The 16,568-nt window shown below is 40.4% G+C and overlaps 2 protein-coding genes across 3 annotated transcripts; one reads left to right on the top strand and one right to left on the bottom strand.

The window, feature by feature from the left end:
* Nucleotides 1-454: 454 nt before the first annotated feature.
* On the bottom strand, nt 455-13,057 carry LOC118267115 (ARF GTPase-activating protein Git). 2 transcript variants are annotated; one of them, XM_035580912.2, is made up of 12 exons: nt 12,833-13,057; nt 12,611-12,744; nt 12,189-12,301; nt 11,729-11,909; nt 10,955-11,085; nt 9,399-9,588; nt 9,178-9,250; nt 8,840-9,034; nt 5,040-5,176; nt 4,220-4,726; nt 3,678-3,905; nt 455-3,418 (listed from the first exon to the last, which is right to left on the bottom strand). In XM_035580912.2, the coding sequence occupies exons 1-12, from the start codon at nt 12,894-12,896 to the stop codon at nt 3,248-3,250; spliced, it is 2,124 nt and encodes a 707-aa protein (XP_035436805.1). In that variant the 5' UTR covers nt 12,897-13,057; the 3' UTR covers nt 455-3,247. The 2 variants fall into 2 exon arrangements, with proteins under 2 accessions (XP_035436805.1, XP_035436806.1); XM_035580913.2 differs by having other exon boundaries at nt 4,280-4,726.
* A 101-nt stretch (nt 13,058-13,158) lies between these two features.
* Nucleotides 13,159-16,042, top strand: LOC118267118 (dolichyl-diphosphooligosaccharide--protein glycosyltransferase 48 kDa subunit). Its single transcript, XM_035580915.2, has 7 exons — nt 13,159-13,366; nt 13,517-13,755; nt 13,955-14,197; nt 14,556-14,699; nt 14,982-15,143; nt 15,370-15,600; nt 15,762-16,042. Exons 1-7 carry the CDS (start codon nt 13,237-13,239, stop codon nt 15,915-15,917), a joined length of 1,305 nt encoding a protein of 434 aa, XP_035436808.1. The 5' UTR covers nt 13,159-13,236; the 3' UTR covers nt 15,918-16,042.
* Nucleotides 16,043-16,568: the final 526 nt, after the last annotated feature.

Here is a 16,568-nt window from a genome sequence, read left to right as displayed (position 1 = left end):
CAGGTAATGCGTAGAAACTAGAAACGGTGCATTATGCAAGGTGAAGGTGAGACCAGTCGGGTACCCGAGCACTCGAGGTGCGCAGTTGTCGCGACGTCATCGGAAGTGCAGAGGTCGCTGCTGCGCACACCCACCCGACCCGCGAATACCAACCAATGACTGCGCACGAATTATTACAATACGCTAACATTATTTTTTAATATTATTTGTTGAATTAATTAATATAATATCTTGCTACTTATTAATATTTGCCATTTGGTTTGTTCCATTAAATAAAAGATGTCTGAATCTTAAATGGGTACTTACCATTTATACCTATGCTGAGACAAAATTTTGAGATAATTAACTATGTACTCAAGATTTGATTTTCAAATCTTTAGTAGTTACAGGACATATGAGTAATGCTTACATCAATGGATGAGTGTGGATTTAATCCGTAAATAAAACAAATAAGTGATTTCAAAATTAATATAATAATAATTTTTAATATGTTAAACGTTAAAAATTTCAATAAATTTCATACGAATCAGCTTGAGATCATGTTTCCGTAGCTAGTCTGATATCTAACCAGTGATTAAGTAGTACAAACTTGTATATAAATCTTTTATTTTACTATTTTATAATTCTATTGTGATCCAGCGTGTTACTCGGGTGCCGCTTGAGTACGTACAAAAAACGGCTCTAGTATTTCACGGCATAATTAACAAATTAGCGATATCTTCAAGGTCGTCGTGTAATTACCAGCACTAAACGAAACGAGGAAGCTATCGCCGCCGTGCCAGCTAATTACAGCATTAGTCGCGGTCCGTCATGGCGTCTCTCGCTTGATGTACAACTCAATGGCGCCGTCGCAATTGTTTGAGTAAAGCTATGCAGTGTTGGTGGGATATTGTAAATATGTACAAAAATACAGAAACAGGATCCCGTCTAGTGCTTCCCCACTTACTACATACTACGTCTTTTACATAAACATTGGCACATAAAGTGATCACATAATACTCATATGTATATTAAACATACCTAATATATTAATAGTACGAAAGCTAATATTGTTATACATACAATAATAACCACAATAGTAAATACCTATCTAACAACGTAATATAGATTATTATGAAACGCTCATATAAAATCTACCAACCAATAAACTTATCTAGGTATTTCTAACAAATGTATGAATATAAAATTTTTAGGCACAATTTGTTATCAAAGTGTACTGGGTACCAAGGAGCACTGGGAGGGAGAAACTATTACGTATCAAGCACCTCTGTCTAGGTAGGTGTGGACTGGACTACTGGGAACTCTGTGTCTCAAGTGGAGTCGTCGTGTACAGCAAATTACACGACAAACAATGTACAGCAAATTAGGGAACCCTGTCGTATTTGTTGATATGATAGTAAATGAGTCATCCAAAACATCTAATCAATATTGATATTGCCCTCTTAAAACACAGACCTCCCACATCATGTCCACATTAATATAGAACATAAATACTGTAGTAAGATAAAGTGAATGTAAAGAAGTGGAAGTATTATGAATACATCTAGAAATATTACAATATATGATAGAACACATCGAATGGAATGACACAGTGTAAGAAAATGCAGATTTGTGACGGTAGAGTAACCAAGTTTGAAGAAGCTTTATTGATAGTTATTGGAAACAAGTGAAAATGTTTACTGCCCTCGGGCATGGCACTTAGGTTCACCACTGAATGATCACATCGTGGTACGTTCTATAACAACAACTCGACTGCGCTATAACACACTACAGACAAAGAAAATTCACGTCGCTAATCAGCTAATTCTGCGTATATTTTAGTGCGCAATTTCAGTCGGTTGGACTAACGCTCGATTATAATTTCCTAGGTACGGACTTTAGCAAAAAATATATTAAATATTCGTGGATAGGCAACGCAGTCGAGTAAGCACAGTACAACAATATGAGTCTAATACCTTGTCACTTATTATAACGAAATGCTATACTGACACTTATTTACTTCCTTCCTTTATGTGTATATCGCGATACTTATTTATTACAATACTTCACTAACACCGTTCACTACGCCTTATCACGACATTCCTATAATATTAATGTCGAAATGACACATTTTCCTTGAGGATAATTTAACAAGATTGTACATATTTGAACTTATTATTTTGATATATTTGTTCTAGCTAATAAGCGCCGCATTTGTACATAAATACATATAATATAAGACATCAAAAGCATGAAGCGTTTTGTAATATTCTGTCATTACGAATTACTAATTAATAACATTTTAATAAAGTCTAGATATTTCGCTTCAAATAAATTGCTCTTGACATGACGTGACCTTCCAACATTTAATAATTTGCATATTAATTGTATTATATTTTGTCAGTTCTCGAGATCATATAATTACTTATTATAAATATACTGTCCATTTGTTTGTTGGAGAATTATTATAAAGCTTCACATAGTAGGTCAATCGAAGACGCGAATTAACCTCATGTTCGTGTATAAGAAACACATGCATAGTACCATGGGCTAGCCTCGAGTTTTGTAACTACTTATATCGACTTTAGCGTGAATATACCGACGATCCACGCAATGATCACTACCTCTTGATCTTTGCTTATCCTACAACCATTAGTATAATTGTCATATACACTAATTACATTATATTGCATTATTTGTAATTCTCGCGTTATACTCCACAATAATTTTGAAGCTATTAATAATTAATTATTATTATAAACATGAAAACTCAAAAAGTTAGTCTTTTTTAATAACGAATTTGTGATTTGCCACGCATACTTACAATTATATTGTGGTTTATCTTAGCTGCGGTGGCATTGAGCTGCGATATACAACCGACTTAAAGGAAGACAACTGATCATCTAATAAATTACTTTAAACTTTCAATTTTATAACTAGAAATATTATTTATATTGTATGTAAGTCAAACACGTGACTTTATTCGCTACAATCTAATGCAGGCATGTATTGATTTTGTCTTGAACTTTCAAAAATGCTCCAAATGCAGTTTCCTTTCGGAACTAATTCAGCACCTCGTACGCAAATGAACACTAGCCGACGACAAAGGGACGACGTCACACTACTAATTAATAGAATATTCTAACACTTGTTTGTATAACTGTAGCACAAAAATAATAGCACGAACACTTTGAGTCACTTATACACTACGTTGAAGAATACTGAGTCTTGAGCCCTACACGGTGGTGTAGTAGCAGAGAGGCGATCGCTATGAGTCGGGCTGGAAGTGGGTGACGAGCAGTTTGGTGGCCTTGGCCAGGTCGTAGGCCGCGGCGCGCACCTCGTTCAGCGGCGACGGCGCAGAGCACGCCACCGACACCTCCGAGCACGCCGCGCGCAGCGAGCCCAGCACTAGCGACAGCTCCGCGTCTAGGTTCGTCTGTACAACAAATTAGTAGTCGTTATATTTCAATTTAGATGAGTATATTAAGATAATAAAAACATAGCGATGCATATACATATTTACTATTACTAACTATTAAATAAGTTAAGCCTTGGTACGCTTTGGGCGCCATAAGTTTGATGGTTATTAATGGCGCCCACGTGGGACCGACTGAATGCTAGATCAGACATTTAAGTAATTTGTACCTTTCATCAATGGTATACAAACATTCTAATACGAAAAATATTAGAAGTACCTGTGGGAAGAGTGCGAGTAGGGCCCGCACGGCGTGTCGGATGGCGTCCCCGCGCTGCTGCAGACGCGGGTGCTGGTCGCGCGCGGCGGCCCACAGGTCGGCGATGGCGCGCGTCACGGCCTCGGCGCGGCGCTGCACCAGCTCGGCCGGCGGCAGGCCCTGTTCCGCGCACTCCGCGCCCAGCGACAGCGGGGACAGCGACCGCTCCAGGCTCGACAGCGTCGTCAACTGACCGACACAACACATTCAATAAAAACTGTTTCTTAACTTATATTATGTATATTGAATGAGTGACTATACCCATTTCTATAAGCCATTAGTAAATTATTTTGATATCCTAGAATTCCTGCTCTAATCTAAATCCCTTCTTAATTTGTTTTAATAACCAATTATATCTGTTTCTATATATTTATTAATCTTTTTCTACAAGTTAAAAAAGTTAAATTGATATTGATTATTGCAACTAGAGACTACACTGTCCACCTTAATGCTAGTGTGTTAGTTGCGCGCTAAGTATATTAGTGTAATTAATAAATTAGTACCTGGTGTTTAGTAACCTGCCAGTTATTCTTTGGTCCCTCTCTAGTCTCATACATACTGACCGGTCGCTGCGCGGCCTTCAACAACTTGCCATCGACCTCCTCCGGCCGAGTGAAATGCTCTGTCTCGAGACTTTTGCCTCTCTCTTGCGCTTTGGAGGACTCTAGAGCGTTACTAGAGCTGTCATTTATCGACATCTGTGACGTCATACTCTGATCATCATCCACGCTACTGGTCGTTTTGAGAACACTGTTTTCCTTGGTGAGTTGTTCCACAATAGTTTGTAAGCTCTTCAGTTGATTCTTGAGTTCAGTGATGGTGGAGTCCTTAGTGTGTATTTCTTTCTTCAATGTTTCTATTTCCGTGGTTTGTTCGGGGATGGCGGAGTGTGTGAAGTTGCTGGGGGACTGAGTGCGGCGCATGTCCATGATGGACGAGTGCTCCAGCGGCAGGGACGGGTTGTACGTGGACGACACTGTCTCACCCGCGCGGGGCACCACGCTCGATAACTGTTGATACCATGAATTAAACTATTACTAAAAAAGTTTATTGCTGTAGCCTTGTTCAGTTTATTGATGTAGCCATCCAGCCATCTTTAGATATTTTACACTTTATAGTATACAACAAAATAATATATTGCATCGGGACAATATATAAACAACATAGCCATAATAAAATTTTGTAGTCTCTATGATTTATGATCTTAGTTCTTTGCTCAAGAAAACACTAGACCGAGATTAAATTTAAAACTTGGATTAATAAATGACAAAAAGTAGTTACTTCCTGGGCCTTTTAAACTTCTACATACTACTGTATACTCACATCTAAGTCTATGGGTGCTAAAGCAGCGTAGTCTTCGTCGGAGGCTACCGAGTCGTACAGCGGCTCGTCGTCGGACATCTGCGAGAAGTGCTTCAAGTGGCTCGCTGACAGTAGCGGGTTCATCAAGGTCGTGGGAGCTGGAATAACAATGTCATTTAAATAAAACTATGTTGTAGTATACCATCCACGCAGTTTGATTAAGTAGAATGGGCCGGCTCGACCGGAGTAATACCACGGCCTCACAGAAAACCGGTGTGAAACAACGTTCACGTTGTGTTTCACCGAGTGAGTGAGGGTACCGGAGGCCCACCATCCCCCACGTAATGGCGCAGTTCAACTCAATTCGATTACCCCAGGAGGGTACCAACTACACTGGAGAATCCCTCTCTGGACGTCCATACTCAGAGTTCAACCACCCTGAGCGTGGACGTCTAGGCCGCCCCACATCGTACTCTGGTGGGGGCAAAACTGCGCGCATTACAGCTCGAGGCAAGAGCAAATTAACTTCGGCACCCCCTGCCACGCTGAATGTGGACTTCTGCAACATCAGGGGAATCCATTCCAACCTTAACGCTGTCCACTACCATCTTGAGACAGCAAAGCCCGCCTTGCTCTTTTTAACTGAGACGCAGATATCGTCTCCGTTGGACACATCGTACCTCACCTACCCTGGGTATGGACTGGAGCATTCCTTCTTGCCTAGGGCCGGGGTATGCGTGTACATTAGAGACGATATCAGCTTTCGTCGCCTCAGAAATCTTGAAGGTAGGGACCTCTCCATCTTATGGCTGCGTGTAGATAACGACGACCACCCCCGTGTCTATGCGTGCCTATACAGGTCCCATAGTGGTGATAGCGAGACTGACCGACTCATGGAACACATCCAGACGGCTGTAGACTCTGTACAAGGGCAGATTCCCTCTGCAGAAGTCGTTCTACTTGGCGATTTTAACGCCCACCACGCCGACTGGCTTGATTCTAGTAGAACTGACCACGCGGGGAGATCTGTCCACGACCTAGCCCTTGCTTCTGGCCTGACACAGCTGGTTACCGCGCCTACGCGCATCCCAGATGTGGAAGACCAGAGGCCTTCACTGTTGGACCTTCTGCTGACCTCCCACCCGGACGGCTACAGTGTGTCCGTTGTTGCTCCCCTAGGCTCATCGGACCATTGTCTCGTCCGGAGCTCTGTATCTTGGACGCGCTCGCCGCGTCTAGAAGATGCACGTCTTCGCCGCGTATGGCACTATAGGTCGGCAGACTGGGATGGGATGCGGTCCTTTTTTGCATCCTATCCTTGGAGACAGGTTTGCTTCTTGCAGGATGATCCCAACGCCGCTGCCGATTCTGTCGCCGATGTGGTGCTACAGGGGATGGAGCTGTTTTCCCATCCTCTCTGGTCCCTGTCGGTGGCAGGTATCGGCCCTGGTTTGATTCGTCTTCCAGAAAGGCCTCACGCAGGAAGCGTGAAGCCTATCGAGCCTGGGCCGATGCGGTGGTGGCACGGGATGTAAATACCAGCACTTTTAAAAAGGAGTATAACTTTGCTTCCAAGTCCTTCAAAAGAGTTATTGCAGGGGCTAAGTCTCAGTACATCGGTAGAATTGGCGAGAAGCTTGAACGCCTTCCTTCGGGAACTCGTGCGTTCTGGTCGCTCGCCAAAGCTATCGAAGGCAATTTCTGCAGGCCGTCATTTCCACCTCTGCACATGGGGGTTCGTTGGCTCATGGCGCAAGGGATAAAGCCCAACTTTTGGGTAAAATCTTTGCGTCCAACTCGACACTGGATGACGGGGGCGTGGGCCGCCTGCCGTGCCGTGGTGTGGGTGGCATATGCCAGATATCCGATTCCACCAGCGTTCGGTACGTTTGGCGCTCCTGTCCCTTGATGTCCAAAAGTCGAGTGGGCCCGACGGGATTCCACCCCTTGTGTTAAAGATGTGCGCTCCGGAGTTGGCACCAGTTTTAACACGTCTTTTTCGGCTCTCTTACTTTTTAGGCGTAGTACCGAAATCCTGGAAGACGGCCTTGGTCCACCCGATCCCTAAAAAAGGCGATCGAACAAATCCGTCCAACTACAGACCGATAGCCATAACTTCCCTCTTCTCGAAAATAATGGAGTCCATTATTAACTGCCAGCTCTTGCGGTACCTAGAAGATCACCAACTACTCAATGACCGACAATACGGTTTTCGTAAAGGTCGGTCGGCTGGGGATCTTCCGGTTTACCTGACACACCGTTGGGCACAGGCGATCGAGTCTAAGGGGGAAGCGTTGGCAGTGAGCTTGGACGTGGCGAAAGCCTTCGACCGGGTTTGGCATAAAGCGCTTCTTTCGAAGCTTCCTTCCTATGGGCTTCCCGAGAAATTGTGCGAATGGGTCTCCTGCTTCCTTACAGACAGAAGCATTAAGGTCGTTGTCGACGGGGAATGCTCCGACTCTCTGTCTGTGAACGCAGGTGTCCCTCAAGGCTGCGTGCTATCACCTACCCTGTTCCTCATCCATATCAATGATATGTTGCAAATCAGCGGCATTCATTGTTATGCGGATGACAGTACAGGTGATGCCTATTATACCGGCCGCGCTAACATTTCTCGGGAAAACGTCATCGAAAGCCGAAACAGACTTGTGTCAGAAATCGAGACTTCTTTGCAGAGAATCTCAGATTGGGGTGAACTTAATCTGGTCCAGTTTAACCCTACTAAGACACAAGTCTGCGTGTTTACCGCTAAGAAACTGTTGGTCGTCTCACCTCAGTTTCAAAGTACCCCTCTGACTGCCTCAGCCGGTATTGGAATACTTGGCATCAACATTTCGAGCGACGTCCAGTTCCGTGGTCATCTGGAGGATAAGGCTAAATTAGCCTCGAAAAAGCTTGGTGTGCTCAACAGATCGAGGCAGTATTTCACTCCAGCCCATCGCCTGCTTCTATATAAGGCGCAAGTTCGGCCCCATATGGAATACTGCTCTCATCTTTGGGCGGGGGCACCCCAGTACCAGCTTCATCCTCTGGACCGCGTTCAGCGGCGTGCGGTTCGGATTGTTGAGTGTCAGGAAGTTTCAAACCGACTTGACACTTTGGCAATGCGTAGAGATGTAGCTTCATTGTGCATTTTCTATCGCTTATACCACGGGGAGTGCTCTGAGGAATTGTTTGGTCTTATTCCTGCCGCTTCTTTTCGCCATCGACCCACACGACAGCATTTCCATCCCCACCATATAGATGGTTGGCAGAACAACTGTGCGCTTCTCGCGCAACTTTCTGCCTCGCACAGCAAAACTGTGGAATGAGCTGTCGTCGGCGGTATTTCCGAACCGATACGACCTTCAAACCTTCAAGAAAAGAGCATACTCCTTTTAAAAAGGCCGGCAACGCACCTGTGACTCCTCTGGTGTTGCGGGTGTCCATGGGCGGCGCTGATCGCTTACCATCAGGTGACTCGTTTGCTCGTTTGCCTCCTATTCCAATAAAAAAAAAAAAAAAAAAAAAAAAAAGTAGGACACCATTCAATCTGAAATCTGAGTAGCTAACAAGGGGTACCGATTCACTATTCACCATAATTATGTAACTATTGTAACATCACTATTGTAGCGTGAGGTCATGTTTGTTCAAGTCGAACAAACGTGGTCGTGTTTGTTTGTTATTGTAACTGTATAAAATTGAGACTCCAATGACTGCATATTAGTCAATAATTTATTTGACAAGATGTTTCTTGCTACACTAACCATCTTGGCAGTAAACTGACTCGAGGGAGCCCTCATCTGATTTGAAGTTAAACAAAGTTACAATGTAGGACTTACCTCGCGGCTGTAACGTGGCAATATGCTGTCGCCTAGTAGCATCTACGAGTACGTCTCGCAGTAAGGTGGCCATCTCAGCAGTAGACAGTCTGGCCAGCTTCTGTCTGCCCTGGTTGCGGGGCGCTGATAATGCAGGGTTTACCGGCAGGAACACCACGCCAGACCTCTCTAAACCCGTCGCACTTGTCTGCCAGACTAAAATCATAGGACCATTTAAGTATGGAGGTTGTGTTTCAATGAAATATTATGGGCCTTAACAGCTTTGTAGTAAGATAAAAAATAATGTGTTTCGAAATGGCAGTGTTGAGTAATAAAAATCATTCCGTATTTGTACTCACTGGCTTCTGTTTCTCTGCGATCGATTTCGTCGTATATGTCCATAACGAGTTCTTCGAATAAATGATTTGGTAGCTGGAAACAAACAAAACTTATTTAACTACTGGCGTAAACTGGCTGGAATGTGCGCTAGGTTAATTTAAAGAATAATGCAACAGTTTTAAGATGGACTTTATCCATTGAAAATTCTAGGGGTAACTATGAATAGTATAAGTAAACTTACCAACTGCAGCTTGCCCCTGGCGGCCTTCGCGACATCAGTCATCTCATGCGTGTCGTGTGCTCGCGGCACGATGTAGTGTCTCCCGGACGCATGGTCTGGCTTCTCGCCCGTCAGGAAGTATATCATACGGTCAGTAGCCTCATACACTAGTTCTGTCATACGATCTGCTAGCTCTGTGTGACCGCCCTGTCTGCAAGAGTTTTACAAGTACTAAATAATATCTACTATTGTTGGTTAAGGCAGCTGTCTGAGTTTGACAAGAATTGCGTTGTATGATATAACGTGTCACAATACCTGGTTGACACCACTGTCAAAAGTAAATACATGTTGAAGAAAAATATCCCGTTAAAGAAGACACTGGCTAGCATCGTAGGTTCAATTTTGTAATCAATAATTACCTATTAATATGTTAGTTTCAGTTTTTAAGTCTTACTCCTAAATTAGTGACGTATCAGATTGCAATATGTTTTTAAAAAGAATATTATTGCGTAGGATTTGAATAATCAAATTTCTTGGCGTAGTTTTGTAAACCTACATAAAGTATAATATAAGACAATAATGATCTCGTTTTACTTTCCAACATAAAAACGTCTAGGTCATTAGTAGAGATTACGAAATACCTATTAAAGTGCATCATTGAGTAATTTTATTGTTTGCCCAATCTCTTAAATACGTGCCATACTCAGGTAGTGTCATAATAAATAAAATTGAAGACTGATTTGTAAATTTCAAATATGTACTTGTATATGACTAACAAATCCAATGTGTTCACCATTAAAAATACCGACTAATTACTTCCCTCATTAAAGAGTATTTGAATACCTACTTTCAAATGTAATAACATTTAATACTAAAGTCGGGACCTAAAATGTTGGTTGCGATCATACTTTATTTTCGCCTGTTTCGATCACTCAAACATAATTTAATAACAACTTATAATGCACTTTTAACATTTCGAAAATATATCTCAGTTCCATATACAACATTTCTGTAGGAGTTATACAGCTTGTAAGACCTTGCATCTACCATATTTACAAACAAAACTAAAGGTTACCGCCATTCTGCAGTCTGTGTCTAGAATAATACGTAGGAAGATTAACGACCTCCAAAATAGTAAGCACCTGCTTTGTGTTACAGAAATAAGAATCAGATTTAACCTTCATTACGTAATTTGTCATGATGGCGGCGATCATCCGATGATTTCATAAAATAGTTATGTTTAGATTAAGTAGATATAAGATTTGGGTTATCTTTAAGTTGTATTTCATAAGCTTTTTTTTTTGAGGGGGAAAGTCATCCTATAACTTCTCATCGCTTTAAAGAGGCGAGAGGGATGACCAAAAACTCAGAGTTCCTAACTTGCTTTTCGAGCCGTTTCCGGTAACCCGCTTTTCCGCAACTCCTTCAAATAAGCTACTGAATTGATTTCTATATAGTAAACGTTAGTAAGTAATGCGGATGAAGGTGCGTTCACACTAGTACACCATCGAGTATTTGTGGTCTTACAAAAACTTTTAATGTTAATCAAGAATTATAAGTTTTTGTTAAGTTCATACCTGGCGCAGTCTGCAGGCATGTTCCCAGAGTGATCGCGTGCGGTGGGCTCAGCGCCCCATGCCACCAGCAGTTCTGCCTGAGCTGGTTGACCCGCGCGACAGGCCACATGCAGGCATGTCGTGCCCTTCTCCTGTAGGACAAAGAAGAAGGATGTTAACTTGAGAAGGTTAAGTGCTTCTCTGAGGGAATTTGGCCACTAAACAGTAGAGTAAGAGCACCTCCCACTTGGTAGACAATGACATCATAGTGTTAAATAAATGTTCATAACCCTTTGCAACAGGGACCAAAAAAGAAGTCCTAGAATAAAATACACTAAATGATAAACAAATGATAGAGCGACTTCGAATATCGTAAAGTCGAAACTTACAAATATCAGCTTTGTTTTTGTTAATGAATAAGGCCAACCACAAAATACTTATTATCGATAGACCTAGTCAAAATATTATTCGTGTAAATTCAAAGTAAAGTATAACGTTTATTTAGATATTTCGATGTAATAGATTGTTTTTATTATTATTTTTTAAATATTTATATATGAGAGATACCGAAAATACATAAATTAATTAACGGCAAAAAATCATGTTGACCAGTGTAATCAGACAGAAAAGACCACAAAAAATTAATGAGGTCTTAGTTAGAATTAGAACTTCAGTTTTTTATATTGTTGAAGGTTGCATTACTGATTGTAGGAAAATAAACTTTAAACCTGAAATGTTTTGCTACATTTAATACCTAAGACACAATAGTTCTATAGATAAGAACTCAGTACCAACCTGGTTGTAGTAGTTTGGATCAGCTCCCTGAGCCAAAAGCCTCATAGCTGTGTCCAATGAAGAGCTCCTGACGGCACTGTGCAACTGTCTGCCAAGCTCACTAGGTGGCTCATCTCTTCTGGCTCTCAGCACATATGCCAGCCTTAGGTGCTTTGCAAGAATGAACTCTGACTTCACTGGGCTAAAAGATAAAATGAATAAATTAGATCTTGCAAAGTTTGCTTAACTTATTTTGTGGCTTTTTGTAGTCTGTCTTGTATCTAAGGGAACATGCATTGAGTTGTTTAGTGATAAACAAAATTAATTGTTATATTGTTCCATTTCCAAGTCAAAGATAATTTTGCAAATCTTCATTTAAGTATCTAGACTTCATTTGTTGACATAGTTTTGTTGGGGAGATAGCTTATCAGATAATTGTGATTGATGTTGCTATTGTAAAGTCAAGCAATATTGTTCTTACTGTAGTGGGTCTTTAGGTTGAGGTTTCTTGCGAAGGTGTTTTGGGGCTGAAGTGTCCAGTAAGGAATGTTCCCAGATGCAGTTCACGTTCTGAGCTGTCAGTGCTTGCACCATCTGAATAGTATCTCACACAATTAGAGGATAATATTTTGTAAACTACACACACATTCATGCTTCAATAATTCTGACATGGATTTACCTTTTAATATTTTTTCACTAGTTGGCTAAGAGTTTCTAAATATAGAGTCCAGTCAGACACTTATTGTTCAGCTCATTGTTCTATTAAACACATTATAATCCAGATGACTAAGCACTGAATTAAAACAAGCATCTATTAATAAAATCTGTTTAAGTAATTAGGCAAGTAGACTATTACGTATTCCTAGATGACACTAAGGATAATTAAAATTAATGAATACGTACAGCCAATAGCGACGGTGGCCAGGATCCCTGGCGCAGGGATTTAACATGAGAAATGTGTCTTCCCATACTACGGTGGACACTACAGCATTCGGCACACAGCAGCAGCCCACGGTTTATCGAAGCCCATGACGGATCTACGGCCAACAAACAACTTAGAAACCACTTCACAAATTAATACCGGAACAATTAAATCCAAATCTAAAACTAGAACATCGCCCTGACCTGATGCACCGCAATCCGCACACACTTCCACCGAAGAGCGGTGCTTAGACCGCGATATAATCATTGTAGATACTCTTATGGAAGACTAATTAACGAAATGAATACTCCGTGCGTCTGAGTTAACTTATTTAGATAAATCGAAGAGCAGGTTTTCGATACAAAAATAAATCATTTTACGAAACGTCAATCAAAATAAATTGATGCCACAGATTGACAAATTTCCACTTCTGCCAACTGCATCAAAATATTTTTTTTTATTTTTAAACAGAATCATAGACAATATTAGTGGAACTTTTAAAAAAAGTAACAGATGTCTATTACAGTTGACGGTACACGTCATTGATCGGTTTTGGTTTGGTTGATTGACATTTTGTGAATTTGTGAGACTGGTGGCCGAAATAAAAATGAAGATATCATTGATTCTAGGAGTTATTGCTAGCTTTTCGTTAGCTTTAGCTGACCAAGAAACTCTAGTCCTAGTTGATAATCTTAACATAAGAGAAACACACTCCCAGTTCTTTAAATCTTTGCAAGGTTAGTAGAGGTGCTATGTGGCGCCGGTATATTCTTATCATTTCATTTATAGCTGATTATTAATAGTAATTATTACTGAACAAACGATTATTCCTTCTTATTAGACCTACTTCCTTATACATCTTACCGATTTATATTTATTAATTTCAGATAGGGGTTACACCCTGACGTACAAGTTAGCGGACGACCCAAACCTAGTGCTATCTAAGTATGGAGAGTACTTATACAAGAATCTGATTGTATTCGCCCCCTCGGTGCTGGAGTTTGGCGGTCAAATCGACACTGAAGCCATCACGAAGTTCATTGATGATGGCGGTAACCTTCTCATGGCTGGCAACGCAGCCGCCGGCGACGTATACAGGGAAATTGCGTCCGAATGTGGATTTGAGGTAAATATTGAATTAAGTGCATACATTATTTCCTGTAGTCAGTAATCAGGGTCTGTGTGTAATAATTATGTACATAATTAAAAATATTGCTCCCTAGCTCAGAACTTTTCTAATTGGAAAACATAATTTCCTGACACAAGTTTTATTGTATTCTCATTGGACATTTAACTGTATTGACAAAGTAATATTCTCTCTACAGATGGATGAAGAATCGGCCGCAGTTATTGACCACTTCAACTATGATGTCTCTGATGATGGTGAACACACAAGGATTGTGGTGTCTCCCAAGAACTTGATCTCTTCCCCAACCATTGTGGGAGAACAGAACACCCAGCCCTTGCTGTTTGAAGGCACTGGTCTTATTTTGGACAAGGACAACACTCTAGTTCTGCCTATTCTGACTGCTGACTCCACTGCTTACAGCTACAACCCTAAAAGCCAGGTATGTATTTGTTGTTATATTAATTCCAACTTTTAGTTTACCAGACAAAGATTTTAGAGACCACGACTCATGACCTTTTATCCAGCAATTTACCTTTAAATCCAGCAATTTTTTTTTAAAGGAAGACAATGTCTTATTTTAATTTTTTATCTATGATCAACATTTTTGTGATAATAAAGTTACTACATTTTTCTCCTGTGTTGTGACTGTTTACAATCATTCAATGTCACATACACCAAGATTGTTCTGTTCAAGAATTGAACCTGCTACACATCGTGCAGCAGCCAGTTTCCCAGCCCATGCAGTCCAACATGTTCTTTTAATGAAAGCTTTTCATAAATAATTTTGATTTTTCCAGGTTAAGGAGTATCCTCATGCAGTTGGTCGTAAGACTGTGCTGATTGCCGCCCTGCAGGCCAGGAACAATGCTCGCATTGTGTTCAGCGGCTCTCTCTTCTTCTTCTCTGATGAGGCCTTCAACTCTGGTATTGCTAAAGTTCATGTAAGTTTCACATTTTTTACAAGTTATGGTTGAATTAAAAAAAAATACCTGTTGAAATCAAATTTCAAATTTTAAAATTATGTAAACAACTTTAAAGTATTACAAATGGGACTACCAAGCCAAGGGGTCTCATATTTGATTCTAGGTCTCTAAATACTATAAGATTTTCCAAAACTGTAAATATGGCTACTATATTTACAGTTTTGGAAAATCTTATAGTATTTAGAGTGTAGATTTGTCTTAGAAATATTATGTTATTGTTTAAATTTTTCTGATTCTCAGGGTGACAAAGTGAGTGCAGCTCAATCAGGCAACAAAGCCTTGTCAGTGCGCCTTAGCCAATGGGCGTTTGGAGAGCGCGGTCGTTTGCGCGTACGCAATGTCGACCACCACCGCGAGGGAGAGAAGGAGTCCTCTAACACTTACACTATCACTGACACTGTTGTGAGTATTATTTCAGAAATGTTTAATTAATTTGGATCTTATGTTTGGTAGTGAAAAGTTGAGAGCCTAAAATGCCTGGTGATTTAGAACCAGATTCATTTTTCAAAACATTTTTCTTTAATGAAGGGACCAAACATAGACCTTATTACTTTTAAATAGTCCTCCTTTTAAATAGTATAGTAGAAAAAAGTTTTTTCTCTGTATTGAACACCTTTTCGTCACACAGGTATACAGGATTGAAATTGAAGAGCTGAAGAATGGCAAATGGCAGCCATTTGATGCCAATGATGTCCAGCTGGAGTTTGTGCGCATTGATCCCTTCATCCGCACCACTCTGAAGAAGAAACCCAATGGTGTCTATGAGGCCATATTCAAGGTCCCTGATGTCTGGGGAGTTTACCAGTTCAAGGTTGATTACGACAGAATCGGATACACAAGACTTTACCATGCTACACAGGTCAGTACAGTAGAAGGGAGAATAGACATGATTTAAAAAAAACTAAATTGAGCAGTCAAGACTTTTATTTTCGTAAAATTGATACAAATATTTATTGAAGATCTTGAATACATCATTTAGTAGATGTTTTTGTTTATTTACTATGTTATTATGTATTGCAGGTGTCTGTACGCCCACTACAACACACACAGTATGAGCGGTTCATCCCAAGTGCGTACCCCTACTACGTTAGCGCCTTCTCCATGATGGTTGGAGTATTCCTCTTCTCCTTCGTGTTCTTATACTACAAGGACGACACGAAGACCAAGAGCGAGTAAACTAAAACTCTCCTATTTAGTTTCTAAGTTTTATTCACAGTCACAGTGAAAAAGTGGGCACTAGGATGAATGCAAGTGTGCAATAGATTCTAAAATTATAATTTCAATAAATATTTCTTAATTTATATCATTGTTTTATTTTATATTAATATTTAATATTACGTTTTGCGATACTAAACACCTGAATCACCCGTTGGTTAATCTATACATATAATAAAATTATAACAACTCCATGTCTGTACATTACAGATATTTAAGAAAAAATAAGATGGGGGATCTTTATTCAACCAATAGAAGCGAAAAACATGATTTAAAAAATTTTTGTCTGTCTGTCTGTCTGTCTGTTTGTTGTTCGCTTTTCACGCAAAAACTACTGGACGGATTTTGATGAAACTTTTTTGTTATATAGCTATTAGTCCTCGCTAACATATAGGCTATCCTTTTTTTGGAAATTCGCCCTTTAAGGGGGTAAAAAGGGGAGGAGTAAGTTTGTATGAAACTCCGTCAGTTTTGAAGCTAATTCGATTAAAATTATTAACATCTCTTGGCGAAACGGAGTTCGCGGGCACCAGCTAGTATATAATAGAGATGTCTAAACATTATGAAGTCTACACTACATAAACAGACTTCAATTGATAATGGTATTGCATA

This window comes from Spodoptera frugiperda, chromosome 23 (assembly GCF_023101765.2).
Source record: "Spodoptera frugiperda isolate SF20-4 chromosome 23, AGI-APGP_CSIRO_Sfru_2.0, whole genome shotgun sequence".
NCBI classification, from domain to species: domain Eukaryota; kingdom Metazoa; phylum Arthropoda; class Insecta; order Lepidoptera; family Noctuidae; genus Spodoptera; species Spodoptera frugiperda.
This window is presented reverse-complemented; position numbering and strand designations above follow the sequence as displayed.

What these genes read in the sequence shown, in the direction of transcription:
- LOC118267115 (XM_035580912.2), bottom strand. Translation starts at nt 12,896, where the DNA reads ATGATTATATCGCGGTCTAAGCACCGCTCTTCGGTGGAAGTGTGTGCG. An exon ending in CAACCTAAAGACCCACTACA is followed by an intron (nt 11,910 to 12,188) that starts GTAAGAACAATA and finishes TTTATCTTTTAG; the next exon opens with CCCAGTGAAGTCAGAGTTCA. An exon ending in ATCCAAACTACTACAACCAG is followed by an intron (nt 11,086 to 11,728) that starts GTTGGTACTGAG and finishes TTTGTCCTACAG; the next exon opens with GAGAAGGGCACGACATGCCT.
- LOC118267118 (XM_035580915.2), top strand. Translation starts at nt 13,237, where the DNA reads ATGAAGATATCATTGATTCTAGGAGTTATTGCTAGCTTTTCGTTAGCT. An exon ending in GCTACAACCCTAAAAGCCAG is followed by an intron (nt 14,198 to 14,555) that starts GTATGTATTTGT and finishes TGATTTTTCCAG; the next exon opens with GTTAAGGAGTATCCTCATGC. An exon ending in CTGGTATTGCTAAAGTTCAT is followed by an intron (nt 14,700 to 14,981) that starts GTAAGTTTCACA and finishes TCTGATTCTCAG; the next exon opens with GGTGACAAAGTGAGTGCAGC.